This window comes from Artemia sp. Qi Xiang Cuo, chromosome 20 (assembly GCF_049724085.1).
Source record: "Artemia sp. Qi Xiang Cuo chromosome 20, ASM4972408v1, whole genome shotgun sequence".
NCBI classification, from domain to species: Eukaryota; Metazoa; Arthropoda; class Branchiopoda; order Anostraca; family Artemiidae; genus Artemia; species Artemia sp. Qi Xiang Cuo.
This window is the reverse complement of record NC_142813.1, coordinates 34,140,989-34,161,653: the sequence shown is the minus strand read 5'-3', so window position 1 is coordinate 34,161,653 and position 20,665 is coordinate 34,140,989. Positions and strand designations below refer to the sequence as shown.

General features: G+C 36.2%; 1 protein-coding gene across 1 annotated transcript in view; it reads right to left on the bottom strand.

Moving 5' to 3' along the window:
* tweek (transmembrane protein KIAA1109 homolog tweek) overlaps window positions 1-20,325 on the bottom strand; it is a 371,152-nt gene extending 350,827 nt beyond the window's left edge. Inside the window, exon 1 of the mRNA XM_089106227.1 lies at window positions 20,104-20,325. Coding sequence (XP_088962353.1) covers window positions 20,104-20,314 — 211 coding nt within the window. The 5' untranslated portion in view covers window positions 20,315-20,325. The remainder of the gene's footprint in view (window positions 1-20,103) is intronic.
* Window positions 20,326-20,665: the final 340 nt, after the last annotated feature.

Sequence of the window (20,665 nt, the reverse complement as noted above, 5' to 3'; positions counted from 1 at the left end):
TGAACGACTTTATGGTGGAAAAAATCCTCTCAGACCTATATAATATTGATTTTAGTACCCTACGAGTAAAGTGCTTCAAAAATGTACGTGAATTTGTTTATTAATATAGAAAAGATGTATATATATACAACAATGTCTTTATTCTTCACTTTAGATTTGTTCTTCGGTGTATAGGCAACTGTCGAGAACCACTAATGCTGGTAGATCATTTGAATTCACTGTATATTGATCTTGATTGGCCGCAAAGTCAGGGTCACATTTTCTACAGTACAATGTAACTTCACTCTTATCATATCTCTTTGTATAATCAATGATACTATTTCCATTCATATTGTGAAATTCACGTGTTTCAATCTGTCTATTTGAAGCAATATCACATACAGTGTTTTCAAATGGTGAATCACATTCGGTAACTGCCAAATAAAAATAATTAGGTTTATAGTCATAATAGACAGTGTCGTCACAACGATGACGTAGAAACCAAATTGTCTTGTTACCCCAACAGTTGAACTGTAGACCTGATTCTTCCTCCCAAAATAATTCAAAACGAGGACGATACCAATCTCGTAGAAATAAACTAATATCACGTTTGGGGTTCTTTCCAATCATGCCAGGGTAAGTATTCTCCCACTGATCACATTTGTCATAGTGGCAATTGGAGCATAGTTGCCCTCTAGGTTGAGAGTCACAGATCTCTTCAAGGCATAAATTACCGCCCTTAATTTGTACTGCATATCCTCTATGTAATTTACAGGGATTGCATAATTTGCAATTTTCATTATATTCATCAATAATTGTACAATTCTCACATGATGACCAACTGCCAAGAGTGTAAATACATAGTGGACATGTATAGAACTTTTTTTTTTTTTCCGATGTTAACTCTCTCACAGCTAAAAAGAAACTGGTCCACGTTCGATAAATTCAGAGGGGGATGGGAGAGGAGTAACTCTGTGACGTTACATAACCTCTTTCGAAGGGGAGAGCCACCTACATAGAATCTATAGCAATGTTGTCAAAAGTATATTCACAATAATATTCTGCTTTGATTCAATTAATCTATCAATAAATTGAGTAAAAGCATTTGAGTCACGTTGTAAAAGCTTCATACAATAGTCCAATGGTAGAGAGTCAGTTTTCATTATATTGTCCAGTGTTCCCTGTGTGAATATCTTCCGTTGAAGTGATAACTCGAGAAAATCGTCAATCAGAATCAAATATTTTTCCATAATCACAATATTCAACCTAGTTATCTGTTTCTCTAATTTGTTCACTTTTTAATCCTATCACTCTCCCTTCTGACTTTAGATAAACCATAATTCTTTCCTCTTTATGAATATTTAATAACCAAAAAACTTTAACAAAAAGAAAGCTAACACCTTCAATTTCAAAATAATTTTATTGTGCTTAATCATAATTTCAACAATAATATATATTACACATATACAATTACAGATATAACTTATTGTCTTCTATATACTTCACAATTGCATTTAAAGCACTTTGAAGTCTATTCACATGTGCTACATCAATTTTTGCAGCGAAGCATAACTGATCCTCCAATTTAAATTTGCTCAAAGGTAACACGTATCTTGCATATACTTCATCCCATTCAATACAAAGCCATGATCCTCTCGTGATTTCTACCGCAATGTTTGGTGCTCTTGAATCATTGCTGCTGCTACCAACTCATCAACTTCTAATAGTGTAAACATTCCACTCATTATTGCAAATATATCCTAATGAATAAATATAGTCAAACTGTTCTCACTCCTTGAATTCTATTATCACACTAATAACAACTATACCAAAAATCCTTCCTTATAGCTGTTGCGTCACTCCCGTTCGTATGTCTAAGTCTCTGATGGGCCTAGAAAGAGGCGTGGTTTTGTACTCGTAGGATTCTAGGCCTCTGATTGTAGGTAATCTTGTCCCGTTCAAAATTAGAGAAGGGTACCTACTCACTAGCCCTTTCAATTTCCAATTGAATGAGCCCTTTTGAAGTTTCTACGCTTTCAATAAAAACCTTATATACCCCAAGGGCATAATTTACAACCCTTGCCCAGAGGCTGTGGAGGGGGGGGGGTTGTCATTCTTAAAGACCTAATTTCCAAAACTTTCAACTACGTTGAATAAAATGGCTATCTAAAATATTGATTGGATGTGTTTGGGAAAAAGATGGGCGTGAGAGGGGGGTTAGTTTCCCTCAAATCACTTTCGACTATTAAAAAGGGCACTGGCCCTTTGAATTTCCAATCATTTGAGCCCTTTTTCAAGTTTCTACAATAAAGATTTCAATAAAAACCTTATATGCCCCCAAGGCATAACTTATAACCCTTGCCCTGAAGACTTTGAGGGGAGTGTTCTGCTCAAATGTATAATTTCATGAACTTTGAACTGCGTGGAACAAAATGGCTATCTCAAAATCTTTATTGGATATGTTTGGGGAAATAATGGGCGTGCAAGGGGTGTTAGTTGCTTTCCAATCACTGTCGACTATTAAAAAGAGCACTAGCCATTTCAATTTCCAATCGAATGAGCCTTTTTCGAAGTTTCTACGACCAAGCGTTCTATAAAAACCTTATATGCCCCCTGGGCATAATTTACAACCCTTGCCCTGAGGGCTGTGGAAGGTTGTCATCCTCAAAGACTTAATTTCCATAAGTTAAAACTACGGTGAACAAAATGGCTATCCCGAAGTTTCGATTAGATGTTTGGGGAAAAGTTGGGCGTGAGAGGCGGGTTAGTTGCCCTCTAATCACTTTCGACTATTAAAAAGGACACTAGCCCTTTGAATTTGCAATCGAATGAGCTTTTTTTTAAGTTTCTACGACAACGCCTTCTATAAAAACCTTATATGCCCCCAGAAATAACTTACAACCCTCGCCCTAAGGGCTGTGGGAGACTGTCCTCCTCAAAACATAATTTCTATCTGGAAATCAACAACACTGAACAAAATGGCTATCTCAAAATATTGATTGTATGTGTTTCGAGAAATGGTGGGCGTGGAAGGGGTGTTAGTCACCTTCCAATCACTTTCGACTATTAAAAAGGGCACAAGCCACTCCAATTTCCAATTGAATGAGCCCTTTCGAAGTTTCTACGACAAATTCTTTGATACGAAGTGCCCTGTTCTAAAAGAAAAAATTAATAAATAATACATTGTGGCAACATCGTTCTTATATGCCCCCAGGGCATAACATAATCCTTGCTCTGAGGGTTGTGGGGGAGTGTCCTCCTCAAAAATATATTTTCTTTGTGGACATCAACTATGCTGAACAAAATGGCTATCTCAAAATTTTTATTGGATGTGTTTGGGGGAATGATGGGCGTAGGGGAGCGGGTGCTATTTGGCCTCCCATCACTTTCGACTATTATATAGGGCACTAGCCACTCCAATTTCTAATCGAATGAACCCTTTTTGAAGTTTCTACGACAACTCCTTCGATACGAAGTGCCCGGGTATGGGAAAAAAATAAAAAATAATACATTGTGCCAACATCGTTCTTTACTTAGGCAGCGCGATCGCGCTGCCTATGATTTATACAACAACTTTCTATATAAACCTTGTATGACCCAAGGGCATAACTTACACACCTTGTACTAAGGGTTTTGTGGGGGTTATCATCGTTAAAGACCTATGTTCCAGAATTTTCAACTATCTTCAACCATATGAACGTCCCAAAATTTTTGGTGCATGTGTTTGAAAAAATGGTGGATGTGAGAGGGGCGTTATTCACTATCAAATCACTTCCAACTATTAAAAAAGGCACTACCCCTTTCAATTTCCAATTGAATGAGCCGTTTTGAAGTTTCTCAAACAGCTATCTCAAAGTTTTAATTGGATGTGTTTGGGGAAATGGTGGGGGTGAGATGGGGATTAGTTGCTCTCCAATCGCTTTATATTATTAAAAAGGGTACGAACCTTTTTAGTTTCCAATCTAATGAGCTTTTGTTTTGGGGGTTCTTCAACAACGCTTTCTATAAAAACCTTATATGCCCCCAAGGCATAACTTACAACCTTTGTAATGAGGGCCCCAAACACATCCAATCAACATTTTTAGATAGGCATTTTATTCAACGTAGTTGAAAGTTTTGGAAATTAGGTCTTTAAGGATGACAACCTCTCCCCCCGCTTCCCTCAGGGCAAGGGTTGTAAGTTATGCCCTGGTGACATATAAAGTTTTAATTGAAAGCGTTGTCATAGAAACTTCAAAAGGGCTCATTCAATTAGAAATTGAAAGGGCTAGTGCCTTTTTTAGTAGTTGAAATTGATTGGATAATGACTAACGCCCCTCTCACGCCCACCGCTTTCCCAAACACATCCAACCAAAATTTTTAGATATCGATTTTCTTCAACGTAGTTGAAAGTTCTGGAAATTAGGTATTTTAGGATGATAACCCCCTCAGAGCAAAAAGAAAGGGGGACATTTTCGATTTCGAAACAATTTTATTGAGCGTGATCATACAACAATAATATATATTACACATATACAATTACAGATATAACTTATTGTCCTCTATATATTTCACTATTGCATTTAAAGCACTTTGAAGTCTATTCACATGTGCTATATCAACTTTTTCAGCGAAGCATAATTGATCCACAATTTAAGTTTGCTCGAAGATAACACGTATCTTGCATATACTTCATCCCATTTTAGACAAAGCCGTGATCCTTTCGTGATTTCTACCGCAATGTTTGGTGCTCGTGTATCATTGCTGCTGCTACCAACTCATCAACTTCTAATAGTGTAAACATTCCGCTTATTATTGCAAATATATCCTAATGAATAAATATAGTCAAACTGTTCTCACTCCTTGAATTTTATTATCACACTAATAACAACTATACCAAAAATCCTTCCTTATAGCTGTTGCGTCACTCCCGTTCGTATGTCTAAGTCTCTGATGGGCCTAGAAAGAGGCGTGGTTTTGTACTCGTAGGACTCTATGCTTCTGATTGGAGGTAATCTTGTCCCGTTCGAAATTAGAGAAGGGTTCCTACTAACTAGCCCTTTCAATTTCCAATTGAATGAACCCTTTTGAAGTTTCTACACTTTCAATAAAAACCTTATATACCCCCAGGGCATAACTTACAACCCTTGCCCTGAGGGCTGTGGAGGAGGGGTTGTCATCCTTAAAGACCTAATTTCCAAAACTTTCAACTACATTGAATAAAATGACAATCTAAAATATTAATTGGATGTGTTTGGGAAAAAGATGGGCGGGAGAGCGGGGTTAGTTGCCCTCAAATCACTTTCGACTATTAAAAAGGGCACTAGCCCTTTGAATTTCCAATCGAATGAGCCCTTTTTGAAGTTTCTACGATAAAGATTTCAATAAAAACCTTATATGCCCCAATGGCATAACTTATAACCCTAGCCCTGAAGACTGTGTGGGGAGTGTTCTGCTCAAAGGTATAATTTCCTGAACTTTAAACTGCGTGGAAAAAAATGGCTATCTCAAAATTTTGATTGGATGTGTTTGCGGAAATGTTGGGCGTGGAAGGGGTGTTAGTTGCTTTCCAATCACTGTAGACTATTAAAAAGGGCACTAGCCATTTCAATTTCCAATCGAATGAGCCTTTTTCAAAGTTTCTACGACAACGCTTTCTATGAAAACCTTATATGCCCCCAGGGCATAATTTACAACCCGTGCCCTGAGGGCTCTAGGGGATTGTTATCCTCAAAGACTTAATATCCGTAACTTAAAACTACGTTGAGTAAAATGGCTATCTCAAAGTTTTGATTAAATGTGTTTGGTGAAAAGGTGGGCGTGAGAGGCGGGTTAGTTGCCCTCTAATCACTTTCGACTATTAAAAAGGACACTAGCCCTTTGAATTTGCAATCGAATGAGCTTTTTTTTAAGTTTCTACGACAACGCCTTCTATAAAAACCTTATATGCCCCCAGGGCATAACTTACAACCCTTGCCCTAAGGGCTGTGGGAGACTGTCCTCCTCAAAACATAATTTCTATCTGGAAATCAACAACGCTGAACAAAATGCATATCTCAAAATTTTGATTGGATGTGTTTCAGGAAATAGTGGGCGAAGAAGGGGTGTTAGTCACCTTCCAATCACTTTCGACTATTAAAAAGGGCACAATCCACTCCAATTTCCAATTGAATGAGCCCTTTCGAAGTTTCTACGACAAATTCTTTGATACGAAGTGCCCTGTTCTAAAAGAAAAAATTAATAAATAATACATTGTGCCAACATCGTTCTTATATGCCCCCAGGGCATAACTTAAACCACTTGTCCCGGGGGCTGTTGGGGAGTGTCCTCCTTAAATACATATTTTCTTTATGGAAACCAACTGCTCTGAACAAAATGTCTATCTCAAAATTTTGATTGGATGTGTTTGGGGGAATGATGGGCGTAGGGGAGGGGGGGGGGGTTCTATTTGGCCTCCCATCACTTTCGACTATTATATAGGGCACTAGCCACTCCAATTTCCAATCGAATGAGCCCTTTTCGAAGTTTCTACAACAACTTCTTCGATACGAAGTGCCCGGGTATGGGAAAAAAATAAAAAATAATACATTGTGCCAACATCGTTCTTTACTTAGGCAGCGCGATCGCGCTGCCTATGATTTATACAACAACTTTATATATTAACCTTGTATGACCCCAGGGCATAACTTACAACCCTTGCACTGAGGGCTCTGAGGGGGTTATCATCCTAAAAGACCTAATTTCCAGAACTTTCAACTACGTTGAACAAAATGGATATCTCAAAATTTTGATTGGATGTGTTTGGGGAAATGGTGGGCGTGAGAGGAGCGTTAGTCGCTATCCAATAACTTTCAACTATTAAAAAAGGCACTAGCCCTTTCAATTTCCAATTGAATGAGCCCTTTTGAAGTTTCTCAAATACCTATCTCAAACTTTTAATTGGATGTGTTTGGGGAAATGGTAGGGGTGAGAGGGGGATTAGTTGCTCTCCAATCACTTTCGACTATTAAAAAGGATACTAGCCTTTTCAATTTCCAATCTAATGAGCTTTTGTTTTGAAGTTTTTGAAACAACGCTTTCTATAAAAACCTTATATGCCCCCATGGAATAACCTACAACCCTTGCTCTGAGGGCTTTGAGGGGGTTATCATCCTAAAATACCTAGTTGCCACAACTTTCAACTACGTTGAACAAAATGGATATCTCAAAATTTTGATTGGATGTGTTTGGGAAAAAAGTGGGCGTGAGAGGGGCGTTAGTCACTATCCAATCAATTTCAACTACTAAAAAAGGCACTAGCCCTTTAAATTTCTAATTGAATGAGCCCTTTTGAAGTTTCTACTACAACCCTTTCAATAAAAAATTTATATATCACCAGGACATAACTTACAACCCTTGCACTGAGGGCTGTGGGGGGAGGGGTTGTCATCCTTAAAGACCTAATTTCCAAAGCTTTCAACTACGTTGAATAAAATGGCTATCTAAAAATTTTGATTGGATTGGTTTTGGGAAAAAGTGGGCATGACAGGGGGGTAGTTGCCCTCAAATAACTTTTGACTATTAAAAAGGGTACCAGCCCTTTGAATTTCCAATCGAATGAGCCCTTTTTCATGTTTTTATGACAAATATTTCCATTAAAACCTTATGTGCCCTCAGGGCATAGCTTATAACCCCTGCCCTGAAGACTGTGGGGGGGTGTCCTGCTCAGAGGTATAATTTCCTGAACTTTGTACGTAGTGGGACAAATTGGCTATCTCAAAATTTTTATTGCATGTGTTTGGGGAACTGGTAGGGATGGAAGGGATGTTAGTTGCCTTCGAATCACTTTCTACTATTAAAAAGAAAATTAGACCTTTCAATTTCCAATAGTATGAGCACTTTTTAAAGTTTCTACGACTACGCGATCAACAAGATCCTTATATGCCCCCGGGGCATAACTTACAACCCTCGCCCTGAGGGCTGTGAGGGAGTGTCCTTTTCAAAAACATCTTTTTTATCTGGACATCAACTACGCTTAACAAAATGACTACCTCAAAATTTTGAGTGGGTGTGTTTCGGGAAACGGGGGGTGTGGACGGGGTTTTAATTACCTTCCAATCACTTTCGACTATTAAAAAGGGCACAAGCCACTCCAATTCCCAATTGAATGAGCCCTTTTAAAAGTTTCTACGACAACTTTTTCGATACGAAGTGCCCTGCTCTAAAGGAAAAAAATAATAAATAATACATTGTGCCAACATCGTTCTTATATGCCCTCAGGGCATAACTTAAAAACCTTGCCCCGGAGGTTGTAGGGGAATTTCCTCCTCAAAAACATATTTTCTATCTTGAAATCAACTACACTGAACAAAATGGCTACCTCAAAATTTTTATTGGATGCTAGTTGCCCTCCAATCACTTTCGACTATTAAAAAGGGCACTATCCACTCCAATTTCCAATCTAATGTGCCCTTTTCGAAGTTTCTACGACAACTCCTTTGATACAAAGTGCCAAGGTATGGAGAAAAAAAAATAAATAAATAATACATTGTGCCAACATCGTTCTTTACTTAGGCAGCACTATTGCGCTGCCTATGATTATTGCTTAGACACCATAAACATTTTTGCAGTTTACAGCTAAAAAAAAGATTTTATTTAAAATTTTCAGGAATAATTCTAGTTTCAGTTGAAAAATCAGACTTTTTGTTAAAACCCTAAAATTACTGCATTTTACATAACTATGTCTACATGCTTTTTATAAAGGTAAAAATCCTATTCTGATTTTCGTATGCAGGGAGATGTTAATAACATTTGCTACTACAGAGTTACAGAAAAATGCAGTTTTTTGTAAATAGAACCATTTATGGTTCTAATAAAACTATGACGACATCTATTATCTAGTATATGAAAATGAAGTTCTTTCTTTTTAAATATTATTTGAAAAAAACTACGTTTTCTAAAGAGTTAAAGAGGCTGAGTTAAAAGGTCGAACCTTAAAACGTACAGGGATTAGGAGGCATAGTTGGGGGGCTACCGCCCCCAAACCCCCACTTTCGCAGCCTTTAAATATAAAAAAATTTCTTTAAACTGAAAGTAAGGAGCGACATTAAAACTTAAAACGAACAGAAATTATTCCGTATATGAAAGAGGCTGTGCCCTCCTCAACGCCTCGCTCTTTACGCTAAAGTTTGACTTTCTCACAACTCTTTTTTTAAACAATAAAAACTTTAGCCTAAAGAGCGAGGCGTTGAGGAGGGCACAGCCTCTTTCATATACGGAATAATTTCTGTTCGTTTTAAGTTTTAATGTCGCTCCTTACTTTCAGTTTAAAGAAATTTTTTTATATTTAAAGGCTGCGAAAGTGGGGGTTTGGGGGCGGTAGCCCCCCAACTATGCCTCCTAATCCCTGTACGTTTTAAGGTTCGACCTTTTAACTCAGCCTCTTTAACTCTTTAGAAAACGTAGTTTTTTTCAAATAATTTCTGCACGTTTTTGTACAGTTTATTACTTATTATTGCTTGACTAACTGTTAGCTGATCGTGTCAGGAGTTAAAGTTGGGGGCTGCCGCCCCCCAAACCCCCCGCTATTGAATATTCTTGTGTTAAGGCTTTTAATTCCTGAATACTCAAATCACGTCGTACAGGGTGCCTCCTAATCCCTGTACGTTTTAAGGTTCGAACTTGTGCCTCTTTAACAGCCCCCCAACTGTGCCTCCTAATCCCTGTACGTTTTAAGGGTCAACCTTGTAACTCAGCCTCTTTAACTCTTTAGAAAACGTAATTTTTTTCAAATAATTTAAAAAAGAAACTGAATTTCTTTTAAAGTTAAAATTCAGTATATAAAAAATTTGCTCTGATGGTGAATCAAACCCGAGTTTTCCGCCTGACAGTCTGGAGTATCAACCGCTGGACTATACAGACACAATAGTAGTTGTTTTTTAGTAAATTAAAGCTATTTTCGACGCAAGCAAATTCCCAAAAAACTTGATATTTGGTTTTTGGAAAACAGGGAAGGAGTGATCAGATTGAGTTGAAATTTCGAGGATAAGCTTCCAGGCCCCAGGAAAGCTTATCCTCTAAATTTCAGCCCGATCAAACAACGTTAAAGGGGGATTGCGGTGGGAAAAATTAACATGGGCTAATATAGGAAAACGAGGTTTTTCGTAAATTTAAGTTTGGGGGATAATTTTTTCGGTCTGAAAATATCAAAAGGCCCTAACAGGCCGAATTCTGCTTCGAATGAGTCCTCATTCAACCGGATTCGTTGCCAACTGTGGCCTGTAGGCGTGGCTAAGAAAAAAAAAGAAATGATGATGAATTTTAAGTGGCTATATTTGGTTTTTTGAAAACAGGGAAGGAGTGATCAGATTGAGCTGAAATTTCTAGGATAAGCTCCCGGGCCCTAGGAAAGCTTAACCTCTAAATTTCAGCCCAATCGGACAACGTTAAAGGGGGGCTGTGGTGAGAGGGTCCAAACTTCCGGCCCAGTTTACCCCATGAAGATAAAATTGGAGGAGGATGAAATTTTGCAAGTTTCTTAGTTTGAGCATGGGCTACAAAATGCGATTACCGCCGTCTCTCTGCAACCTCTAGGACCTGAAATCGCATAACTTTGTGGTGGGTCGCCTCTTTATAGTGGCACAAGTGTGCCTCCTTGATCTCAACTAAAGAAAAGTTCTTGTGTTAGTCTAGCCTAAACTTAGCTTCAAGACTATTGTCTTCTCAAAGTGTTCTCTCTAGGAGCTTTGTCTTCAGGATTTGCAGTCAGAACTCTGTCCACACTGACATGTTATCCCTGTACGTTTTAAGGGTTGACCTTGTAACTCAGCCTCTTTAACTCTTTAGAAAACGTAGTGTTTTTCAAATAATACACATAAACAGGTTAGACATGCTTTGTTATGAAAATTGACGCGCAGATATTTTCATAACAAAGCATGTCTAACCTGTTTATGTGTATTATTTGAAAAAAACTAAGGTTTTTCGTAAATGTAAATTCGGGGGATAATTTTTTCGGTCTGAAAATATCAAAAGGCCCTAACAGGTCGAATTCTGCTTCGAATGAGTCCTCATTCAACCGGATCCGATGCCAACTGTTGCATGTAGGCGTGGCTAAGAAAAAAAAAAAGAAATGATGATGAATTTTAAGTGGCTATATTTGGTTTTTTGAAAACAGGGAAGGAGTGATCGGATTGAGCTGAAATTTCGAGGATAAGCTCCCGGGCCCTAGGAAAACTTAACCTCTAAATTTCAGCCCAATCGGACAACCTTAAAGGGGGCTGTGGTGGGAGGGTCCAAACTTCCGGCCCAGTTTACCCCATGAAGATAAAGTCGGAGGAGGATGAAATTTTGCAAGTTTCTTAGTTTGAGCTTGGGCTACAAAATGCGATTACCGCCGTCTCTCTGCGACCTCTAGGACCTGAAATGGCTTAACATTTTGGTGGGTCGCCTCTTTATAGAGGCACAAGTGTGCCTCCTTGACTTTTTCGTTAAATACAAAAGCACGTAGATGTGACAAATTCCTGATGTACCAACATAAGTGTTATAGAAAAACACAGTTTTTTGTAAAAAAAAATTATTTTACAATTTCTTTTTTTAATTACCAAGGGTTTTTAACCACATCAATTTCCTTTAAAATGAGCCATTATTCAACTCTCTACAATGTTCCAGTGCCAAGCTATCTGAAGAAGGGAAAAAAGATGCCGCACATGCAGAATATTGTGGTTGCAGCCATTTTTCTTGATTTATTAAGCCAGTATATTTCCCTTGTGTTCAAGCCAAGGGAAGGTTAGACACTATGGTGAGAATTTGAGAGGCGCTTTCCAGGCACAGTCAAATTGTAAACTTAGTTTGTAACTTGACAATGCAAAGGATTGATAGAATAATTTTAGAAAAACAGTGTGAAGAAGCAGAAGGTGTCTTAGAGAGGAAAGTTCAAAATGCAGCTAGGAATTTTAGCAAAAACGCTTTAAGCTTGGTAGAAAAGAGAAAGGGCTTGTAAAATAACTTTATGAGCAATAGGCTATATCATATGATAATAAGAGGAAAGTAAAATTGCGTTTTCATTATGGCTTTTTGAGCATTCACCCATGCTTTTTGACATTTTGTGGAGGCTACCATCTCTGTTGGTTCTTTTTCTCCACGGAAAGTAAAATACAGAGAACAAAAGGTGTTTTCCCTGACCAGATATTGCCTGAAAAAGCCATAACAAAGATGCAGCTTAAGAGAAGTAGAGAAGGCGCTACAGTATTAACAAGGAAGGTGTAAAATGTAGGCCATGGATAAAATTGCTGAGGATCTGGAAGATGAAGCCAGGCAGCATAATAGTAAAATATTATATTGACATGTTAAGATATTGAAAGGATGTAGTCAATCTTGACTTGTCCTAGCTAAAGTGTTAAGAGAGATACACAAAAAAATTTGAAAATGTGCTGAACCATGATAAAGTTGTAAGAAAGCAGTAGAGCCCTCACTAAGTGAGTGGGAAGAAATAATATAGAAAAGAACAAGAATTTTTTGGAAGTGAAGGAATATTTACTTTGTGAAGGGAAGTTGGGGAAAGTACTAAAAGAACTAGAATATACAAAGGACTAAAGTGTTGATGGCGTGGTAAAAGCTTTTTTGAAATATAGTGGTTTAGTGCAGCTAGAGATAAATTACTGAAGATCAGTGATATGATTTTTGAAAAAAAGTAAAGTCCCTCATGATCTTAGGAAAACTTTGATTAAATTTTTTTATTAAAAGAAGTAATGAAAGAGTCCTAATAATAGAGGCGTTGGCTTGATTTCTACAGGAAACAAATCATTTAGCACAATGATCCTTGTTTAGACTAACAGATTCTGTAAATAAAGTTGTAAGACAATATCTCAACCAACTTGTTTCAGAAATGGTTAAGCTTCTAACACTCTTGATCTGGTTTTTCTCAGAAATCCAGACCTTCTCATTAAGAATGTATATTAACACCTGTAACAGTGGTCACATAGTAATTATTTTGAAGTTATTTTGCCTATTAAGCAACCTTCTTCTAAACAACGAAAACACATCAATTACGAACTAATTTCCAAAAGAGTTGCCAATGTCAGTTGGAAACAGCTTATTACTGATAGTATTGATGTGAATTGGTCTAACATGACAGCTGAAATTTTGCATGCTGAAAAGTCTTGCACCAGAATTTTTTGTGCTAAACAGGCCAAAAATATACCTTTTTTAACTACTGAAATAAATAGGCTAATTAATAGAAAACTTTCAGCTGGAATTGGTACAGAAAAAAGAACGAAGAGAAAATTTGAACGAAGAGAAAAGGAGTCAAAGAGAAAATTTGAGGAGAAATTGGCTTAAGATGTTAGCAATAAACCTAAATCTTTCTGGTGTTAAGCCTCTTAAATGTGTCACAACAGACATACAGTTCCTGATATCTTGCAAAATACTCAACCTGTTGCTGATCCTGAGCTAAAAGTTGAAATTTTCAACCAACAATTCTCATCTATTTTTTCTCTCCAATTCCAGTACTATTTTTCCGTGCCTCCTATATATGATATATCAGTTAAGATGGAACCAATTTTGATTAATGATACAATAGTTCTAAATGAACTTATGTTTCTTAAAATGAGTAAATCTGCTGGTCCAGACAGCATTCATCCTTGTATCCTTCATGAATGCTGAACAGTCTTGTGTCAACCACTTTCCTTGCTATTCAACTTATTATTGAATCTTTCCAGACTACCTCTGGATTGGAAAACACCCCATATCATTCCAAAATTTAAGGAAAGTGCAAAGGACCTTGCTGAAAATTATTGAACTATTAGCAGCAGCAGTTGTTAATGTTCTGGAAAGAACAATAAGTTCTGCAGTTTTTTAGACATCTTGAAGCAAATAATCTCTTGCACAGCTCACAGCATGGCTTTTATTTGGGAATATCTGTTGATACCAATCTCCTTGAATCATAAAACCACATCACTAAGTTAGTTGATACTGGGGTGCCTGCTGATATGATTCTGCTTCACCTTTCTAATGTTTTTGCCAAGGTTTGTCAAAATCAACTTGCAATCAAGCTAAGTGCAGTCAAGCTTGAAGAGAAATCCCTGCCCTGGATTTTCTTCACCTATGATATCAATGTGTTCAGTTATTTGATGGCTCTGGTAACTATATTCTTTCTTCTTCTAAGCGAATTTTGATGGGTTCCTAAGGGGAGCGTTTTAAATCCTACACTAGGCTATTTAATATCTTTATCAATCATGCTCCTTCTGCTATTAACACTAAAATAACACTCTGTGCTGATGACTCGAAGCTTTTCAGACCAGCCTTGTCATGCAAAGATCATGCCCTTCTACAAAATAATCTTGGACTGCTTGGTCAATGGGCTGAGGCTTGACTTCTTGAATTCATTGTTTCCAAATGCCACGTCATTCACTCTGGAAAAATAAATCCCTGTTTCTTTTCTTTTATCTCAGGCCAACCAATCTCATCTGTAAATAACAACATGTAAATAACGTCTGTAACCAATCTCATCTGTAATAATTCAAAAATCTTGGAGTCACTATTGACAACAAACTAAAATTCAGTACACATGCTAAGAAGTCTGCTGCTGGTTCTTGTTCAACCCTGGGGTTGATCAAGTGTTCCTTTTCCACTTGTTCCCCCAAAGTCATTAGTCTTCTGTATAAGGGACTTTGTATAAGGGGTGTGTCCCTGGCTTGAAGTTGGAATGTCTATAGCCTCCCTGTATTTTATAAAAGACATGAAAGTTTTGGAAGATGTGCAGAGACATGCAACCCAAGTGATATCTATCATGCAGGAGCTTTCCTACTCTGCAAGACTAGCTAAGCTGAAACTCCAAACACTTGTATACATGAAAAATACAAGTGATGCCATACTAACCTATAGGTTAATGAAGGATAACACTCTTCCAGCATTGTGTCCTATTCTTGTCCTGATTCAAGAACCAGAGGTCATCAGCTGAAACTTGTTAGGCAGTCAGCCATATCCGGAGTTGGCACTCAATTCTTTTCCTTTAGAATTGTCAATGGTTGGAATAAACTCTACAAAGACACAGCTACTGCTCAATCTGTTGATATTTTCAAACAAAGGCTAAGTAATCCTCAAGGGAGTGCAAACTCGACTGGGAAGCTACCACAGCTAAACAACACTGAAAACAACTTGTAACATCATCTCTGGAGCTTCACAAGGAAAAATCCCTAGATTGCTCCAAGCTGCAATTTAAGGTAAGAGAAGAAGAGTGTGGTTTTAAGATGGTAAGAGGATGTATTGAAAGGTTAAGATGCTTAAGACAAATTCCATGGATGAAGGATGACATGTTTCTGAAGATTATTCTTTTTGATCATCCATCTCAGGCAAAACAAGTGCAGGTAAGATAAGATAAAAAAAAAAAAACTTCATACCCCCCCCCCCAAAAAAAAAACTTCATAGATTTACATACATTATATGTACTTCAATCCATGATTATTCAAGATAATTCAGGGAATAGGGTTAAATGATTAAATCTAACAATACTAAATCATTAAGACAGAACTATATTTTTGTATATAAGAACGCATGAAGTTGATATTTCACAAAATATATTTGAATTTTGCCAAAATTATTATGATAAAATCCTGTAAATTTCTAGATGGCCATATAATTTAGCTAAGATGAAAGTGAAAACGTCATTTGATGCCTTCTTTTATGCTCTTTCATAATTCAATAATTGCTTCTGGGGCTAATTGTATCTTGATCCCTTAAAGGGGCCCCAAAGGTATTTTATGTGAATTATGAAAGAGCATAAAAAAGCACCTAATGATGTTTTCACTTTCATCCTAGCTAAATTATATGGCCCACTGTAAATTACCATAAACCTTACCCCTACCACCCTAATGTGCAAATATATACCCTGAACTGGAATATACCTTGAATTGTCAACAGCAAAGTTTCAAATTGCAAAATTCATCACTATTTTTGTTGACAGCATTGGAAAAACTTGAAACAGTAGGAAAACAGTTTATATTTGAGTTGCCTAACAAATGAGGTTTCAATTGTTATAAACAAGTATTTTTGGAGTATATTACTCTTTAACATCTTATTTATTAGCTAGTGATATGTTTTTAACCACTTTTCAATAACTTAACTAGTGTTGATAACTTCTTTGTGTGGTTACAAAAATGAAATACTTTGGGGCTCCTTTAAGGGCTCAAGATGCAACTAGCCCCAGAAGTGATTACTGAATTATGAAAGAGCATAAAAAAGGGCATCAAATGATGTTTTCACCTTAATCTCAGCTAAATTATATGGCCCACTAGAAATTTACCAAAAATCCTAGTTTAGAAGCTTCTTGCTATTTTGGAAAGTAATTTATTCACGTGGAAAAAAATCTAAGAAATGTATTAAGAGCTTTAATAATATTCAGGGAAGTTATTTTGAAGCACATAATTTTACTCCTTCTCCCTCCAGAGAGAACTAAACTTTGATGATGTTTAACAATCTTTGTGTTATAAATGTGAAGCCTTGTAAAACAGATCTTCTGCTCAGACAAGGTACAAGAAAAGTGTTATAAGCCTCATACCTTAGCTAGATCCTATTTTTTAAGGATTAAAGATCTGAAAATCTATTTCATAAATTTAGGGGAAAAGGCCTTGATATTGCTTAAAATGCTATTGAAGACATAGATATTGCACTTTGAAAAACTAAAGCCAATGAAAAAGAGATTTAGAACTAAAAACTATGGTATAATGTTTATTGCCAGAATTCAGATAGGCATAGCACACCCTTTGATGTATATAACCCTCTATGCCCTAGAGATAAGAAAACAGACATGGTAACTTGGCAATACCATCCTAGAAAATAATTTTGGTCCTAAATTCATTCCTAAAATTTCCATTTGCCAAAATCAACTACTTTAGAATATAAAAAGAAGCCCCTTAACTAAAATTTTACTGATGCCAAACTGACACAGAAAAAAGGTGAACATACTACTTGCTTACTTTTTTATGCTCATTCTAAAGATACTATTCAATTCACTCCCAAATACACCCCATCTTGATAGTCCCATGTATAAATCCTAATAGGAAGTTCTCCATTAGATAAATATGGTCATATATTAACTTATAGCTCCTAAATTAAACAAGTTATCTTCTCAGTCTGCAATTTATCTCCATCTGTGATTGAGAGCATAATTCATCAAAATATTACATGATAAGATTGAAAAGTATATCATAATGGAAGAAAACATGATGACTTTAGGCTATTAATAAAAAAGATCCTGCATATTATTAAGTGAGAATTTTGTTGTTTAGGCTTATGCTTCCTTTTAATTTTAGGTATGCCTGGCTGCAACCTTCCAAAGTTGTCATGAATGTGATGTTTGGGGAATCAGTCATCTGAAACCTGAAGTTGAAATTCTTGAAAAACATGAAAAAACAGTAAAATTCTAGTTTAGGGGCTTCTTGCTATCTTGAAAAGTAGTTGAGTTAGGTAGATGAAATTTTGAGGAATGATTGCAGGGCTGAAAATACACCTTGGGAAGATATCATCAAGTTACAAAAACCACCCTTATGTTAAAACTAGGGCTTAGAAGATTGCATAATAAGACAGATCTGCACCAATGTGAATTCTGGCATATATATGTTTAGGTTAAGGTCTAGAATTGGAATTATTGAGAAAGAAACACGTTAAGGAAACAATTCTTATTTTATAATATGAAGAATAATTATAGCTAACACATTTTGACAGCAGTTCTATAATATTTTACTTTCCCAAGAAACAAGAGAAGCATATGGTGGAATGCATTTAAAATAGCATTTCTATAATATTTTACTTTCCCTCCTAATGTACAAGTACAGGATAGAGCCTGAATTGTATATTTTCCATGCATTCTGCCATATGTCACTCTTTTTATCATAGTTGATCTAATTTAGAGCTACACAGGTAGAAACAAGAGAGGCATATGGTGAAATGCATTTAAAACATATGACTTAGGCTATATATTTTCACATAGGGGGGGAGGAGGGGGGGGGGGGTAAGGTATAGTGGAGCTATAGTCAAAGTGGGCAAATTTCTAGGTGGCACTAAAATTTAGCTAGGACGAAAGTGAAAACATCATTTGATGTCTTTTTTTATGTTCTTTTATAGTTCAATAATTGCTTCTATTGCAAATGGCATCTTGAGCCCTTAAAGGGGCTCCAAAGGGGTTTCACTTTCATCCTAGTTAAATTATATGGTCCACTGCAAAATTTACCATGAACTCTACCCCCCCCCCTCCACCCCACTAATGTGGAAATATATACCCTAAATTGGAATATAAACCTGAATTGTTAATGGCAAAGTTTCAAATTGAAAAAATCAGCATTATTTTTGTTGATGGCATTTGAAAAAATTAAAATAGTAGGAAAATGGGTTGCCTAATAAATGAGATTTGAATTGTTATAAATAAGTATTTTTGGAATACATTACTCTTGAACAACTTATTTATAAACTAGTGATACATTTTTAACCACTTTTTAATAACTTAACTAGTTTTGATAACTTCTTCGTGTGGTTACAAAAATGAAATACCTTTGGGGCCCCTTTAAGAGCTCACGATACAATTTGCAATAGAAGTGATTATTGAATTATGAAAGAGCATAAACAAGGCATCAAATAATGTTTTCACTTTCATCCTAGCTAAATTATAGTGCCACCTAGAAATTTACCTCAAAGTGTTTTAGCTACAATTAGCCTATTCTTTATATTATGCAGCAAGAATTGTTTTCTTATTGTGATTCCTTCTTAATGGCCCCAATTTTAGATCTTTGAAAGTGTTTTATCTTCATTCTAAGCTTTCAATCTCTTATGCATTGGCTTTAATGTTTAGATATATAACTCAGTTACTTCAGTATAATTTTAAGCCATATCAAGAGTTTCCTTTCTAAATTTGGCAAGCAGAATTACATATCTAAAACCTTATAAATTGGAAGTCAGCAAAGGTATGAGGCTTAAAACATTTTTATTGTGCCTCATTTGAATAGAAGATCTATTCTGTAAGGTTTCATTTTTATAACATAGAGAAGGTTAAATGTCATTGACAATCAGTATTCTTTAGAAGGAGCATGAAAAGAGATATTTGCTTTGAATAATTGGTAAAATTCTACTTTAGCTACTTCTGGCTATCATGGGAAGGGGTTAGGTTAGGAAAATGAAACTTTCAGGGATGGGGGTACAGGCTAAAGTGTGTCCCAGGAAGGTTATTTTGAAGTACCTACCTCCACTCCTTCCCCCTCTTGAGGGCCCTGACCTTTGACGACCTTTAAAAATGTTTGTGTTATAAAAGTGAAACCATGCAGAATAAGTTTTCTGCTTAAATGAAGAAAAGCCCAACTGTTTCCTGCTTTAAAACTTTCCTCAGTCCCAATTTATGAGGTGTCAAAGAAGTGCAAACACATTTCCTAAATTGTGAAAAAATAAACATTCATATGGCTTAAAATTCTCCTCAAGTAACAGGAATTGTATTCAAGAACTAAAACCAGAGAAAAAGAAACTGATAACTGAAAATTAAGGTAAAATATTATTTTGTCAAAATTTCAATAGGTCCCCCTTTTCAGGACCCCCTAGAAAGAGAAGGAGTGGAGGTAGGTACTTCAAAATACCTCCACAGGACATACTTTAGCATGTAGACCCATCCCTGAAAGTTTAATTGGTCAATATATACCAAATCATATTATTGAGTTAAGACTAAAGTGAATATACCATTCAATGCCTTTTTTTATGCTGATTACGAATATAATAAGCATTTCTATTGGAAATGAATTTCAGCCCCCCCCCCTTTATATGTCAATTCAGGGTTAGGTTAGGTATAGCCTATATAGGTGGGGGGCTGAAATTTATTTCCGATCGCAATGCTTATTATATCCGTAATCAGCATAAAAAAGGCATCGAATGGTGTATTGACTTTATTTGAAACTCAATAACATGATTTGATAGCCTATATATTGACCATTTAATTTTCCTAACCAAATTCCTTTCTAAGATAGCCAAAAATAGCAAAAGTAGAATTTTACCAAAATATCTTCTCTGGACATTGGTTAGGCTTTGGATGACTTCCAGAACTACTTTCCAAGATAGGCTATCCAAAATCCTCTTAAATAGAATTTTTCCACAGCATTTTTTAAATACTGACCATTACTTCACTCAGTAAAAACTTACCTAAGCTTATGTATCCTGAAGAAAGTATGAACTTATTGAGTATTTTTGTAAGCAAATGGCCATAAACTCTAGAACTGTAGAACACTAAAAATAAAAGCCAGATCACAGCTAAAAGCAAAGACCCAAGGTGCAAAATAAATCCAGGCTTCTTTAAATCTTCCTCTGTTATTGAAAAATTATCTTGCCATGAAGAGTTTGTAGAATTACTCATTCTTTACAAGTGTCAAAACATTTAAGCATTTTAAGTAATTTAAACTTGCTGCGAAAAAAAATACAATTGATCAGTTACATGGAAAAAGTTCTGTCTAGAGGGATAGTACACTTTTTTGCCAAAACTTTCACCGTTTTTTTCTTGAGAACAGTTAGTACTATAGACAAAAGATATCTAGTATATAACCTAATATAATGGATTTATTAAAGACATTTTGTCCGTACTCAGTACAACAGTTTTTAGCGTTTTTTATCGTAAAGAACCCGTAAAAAACCTGCAGCGTGTAGAGTTTTGCGTTTTATTTACGTTTTCTGAGAATAATAAGGATAACGTCATAAGATCAAAAGACTT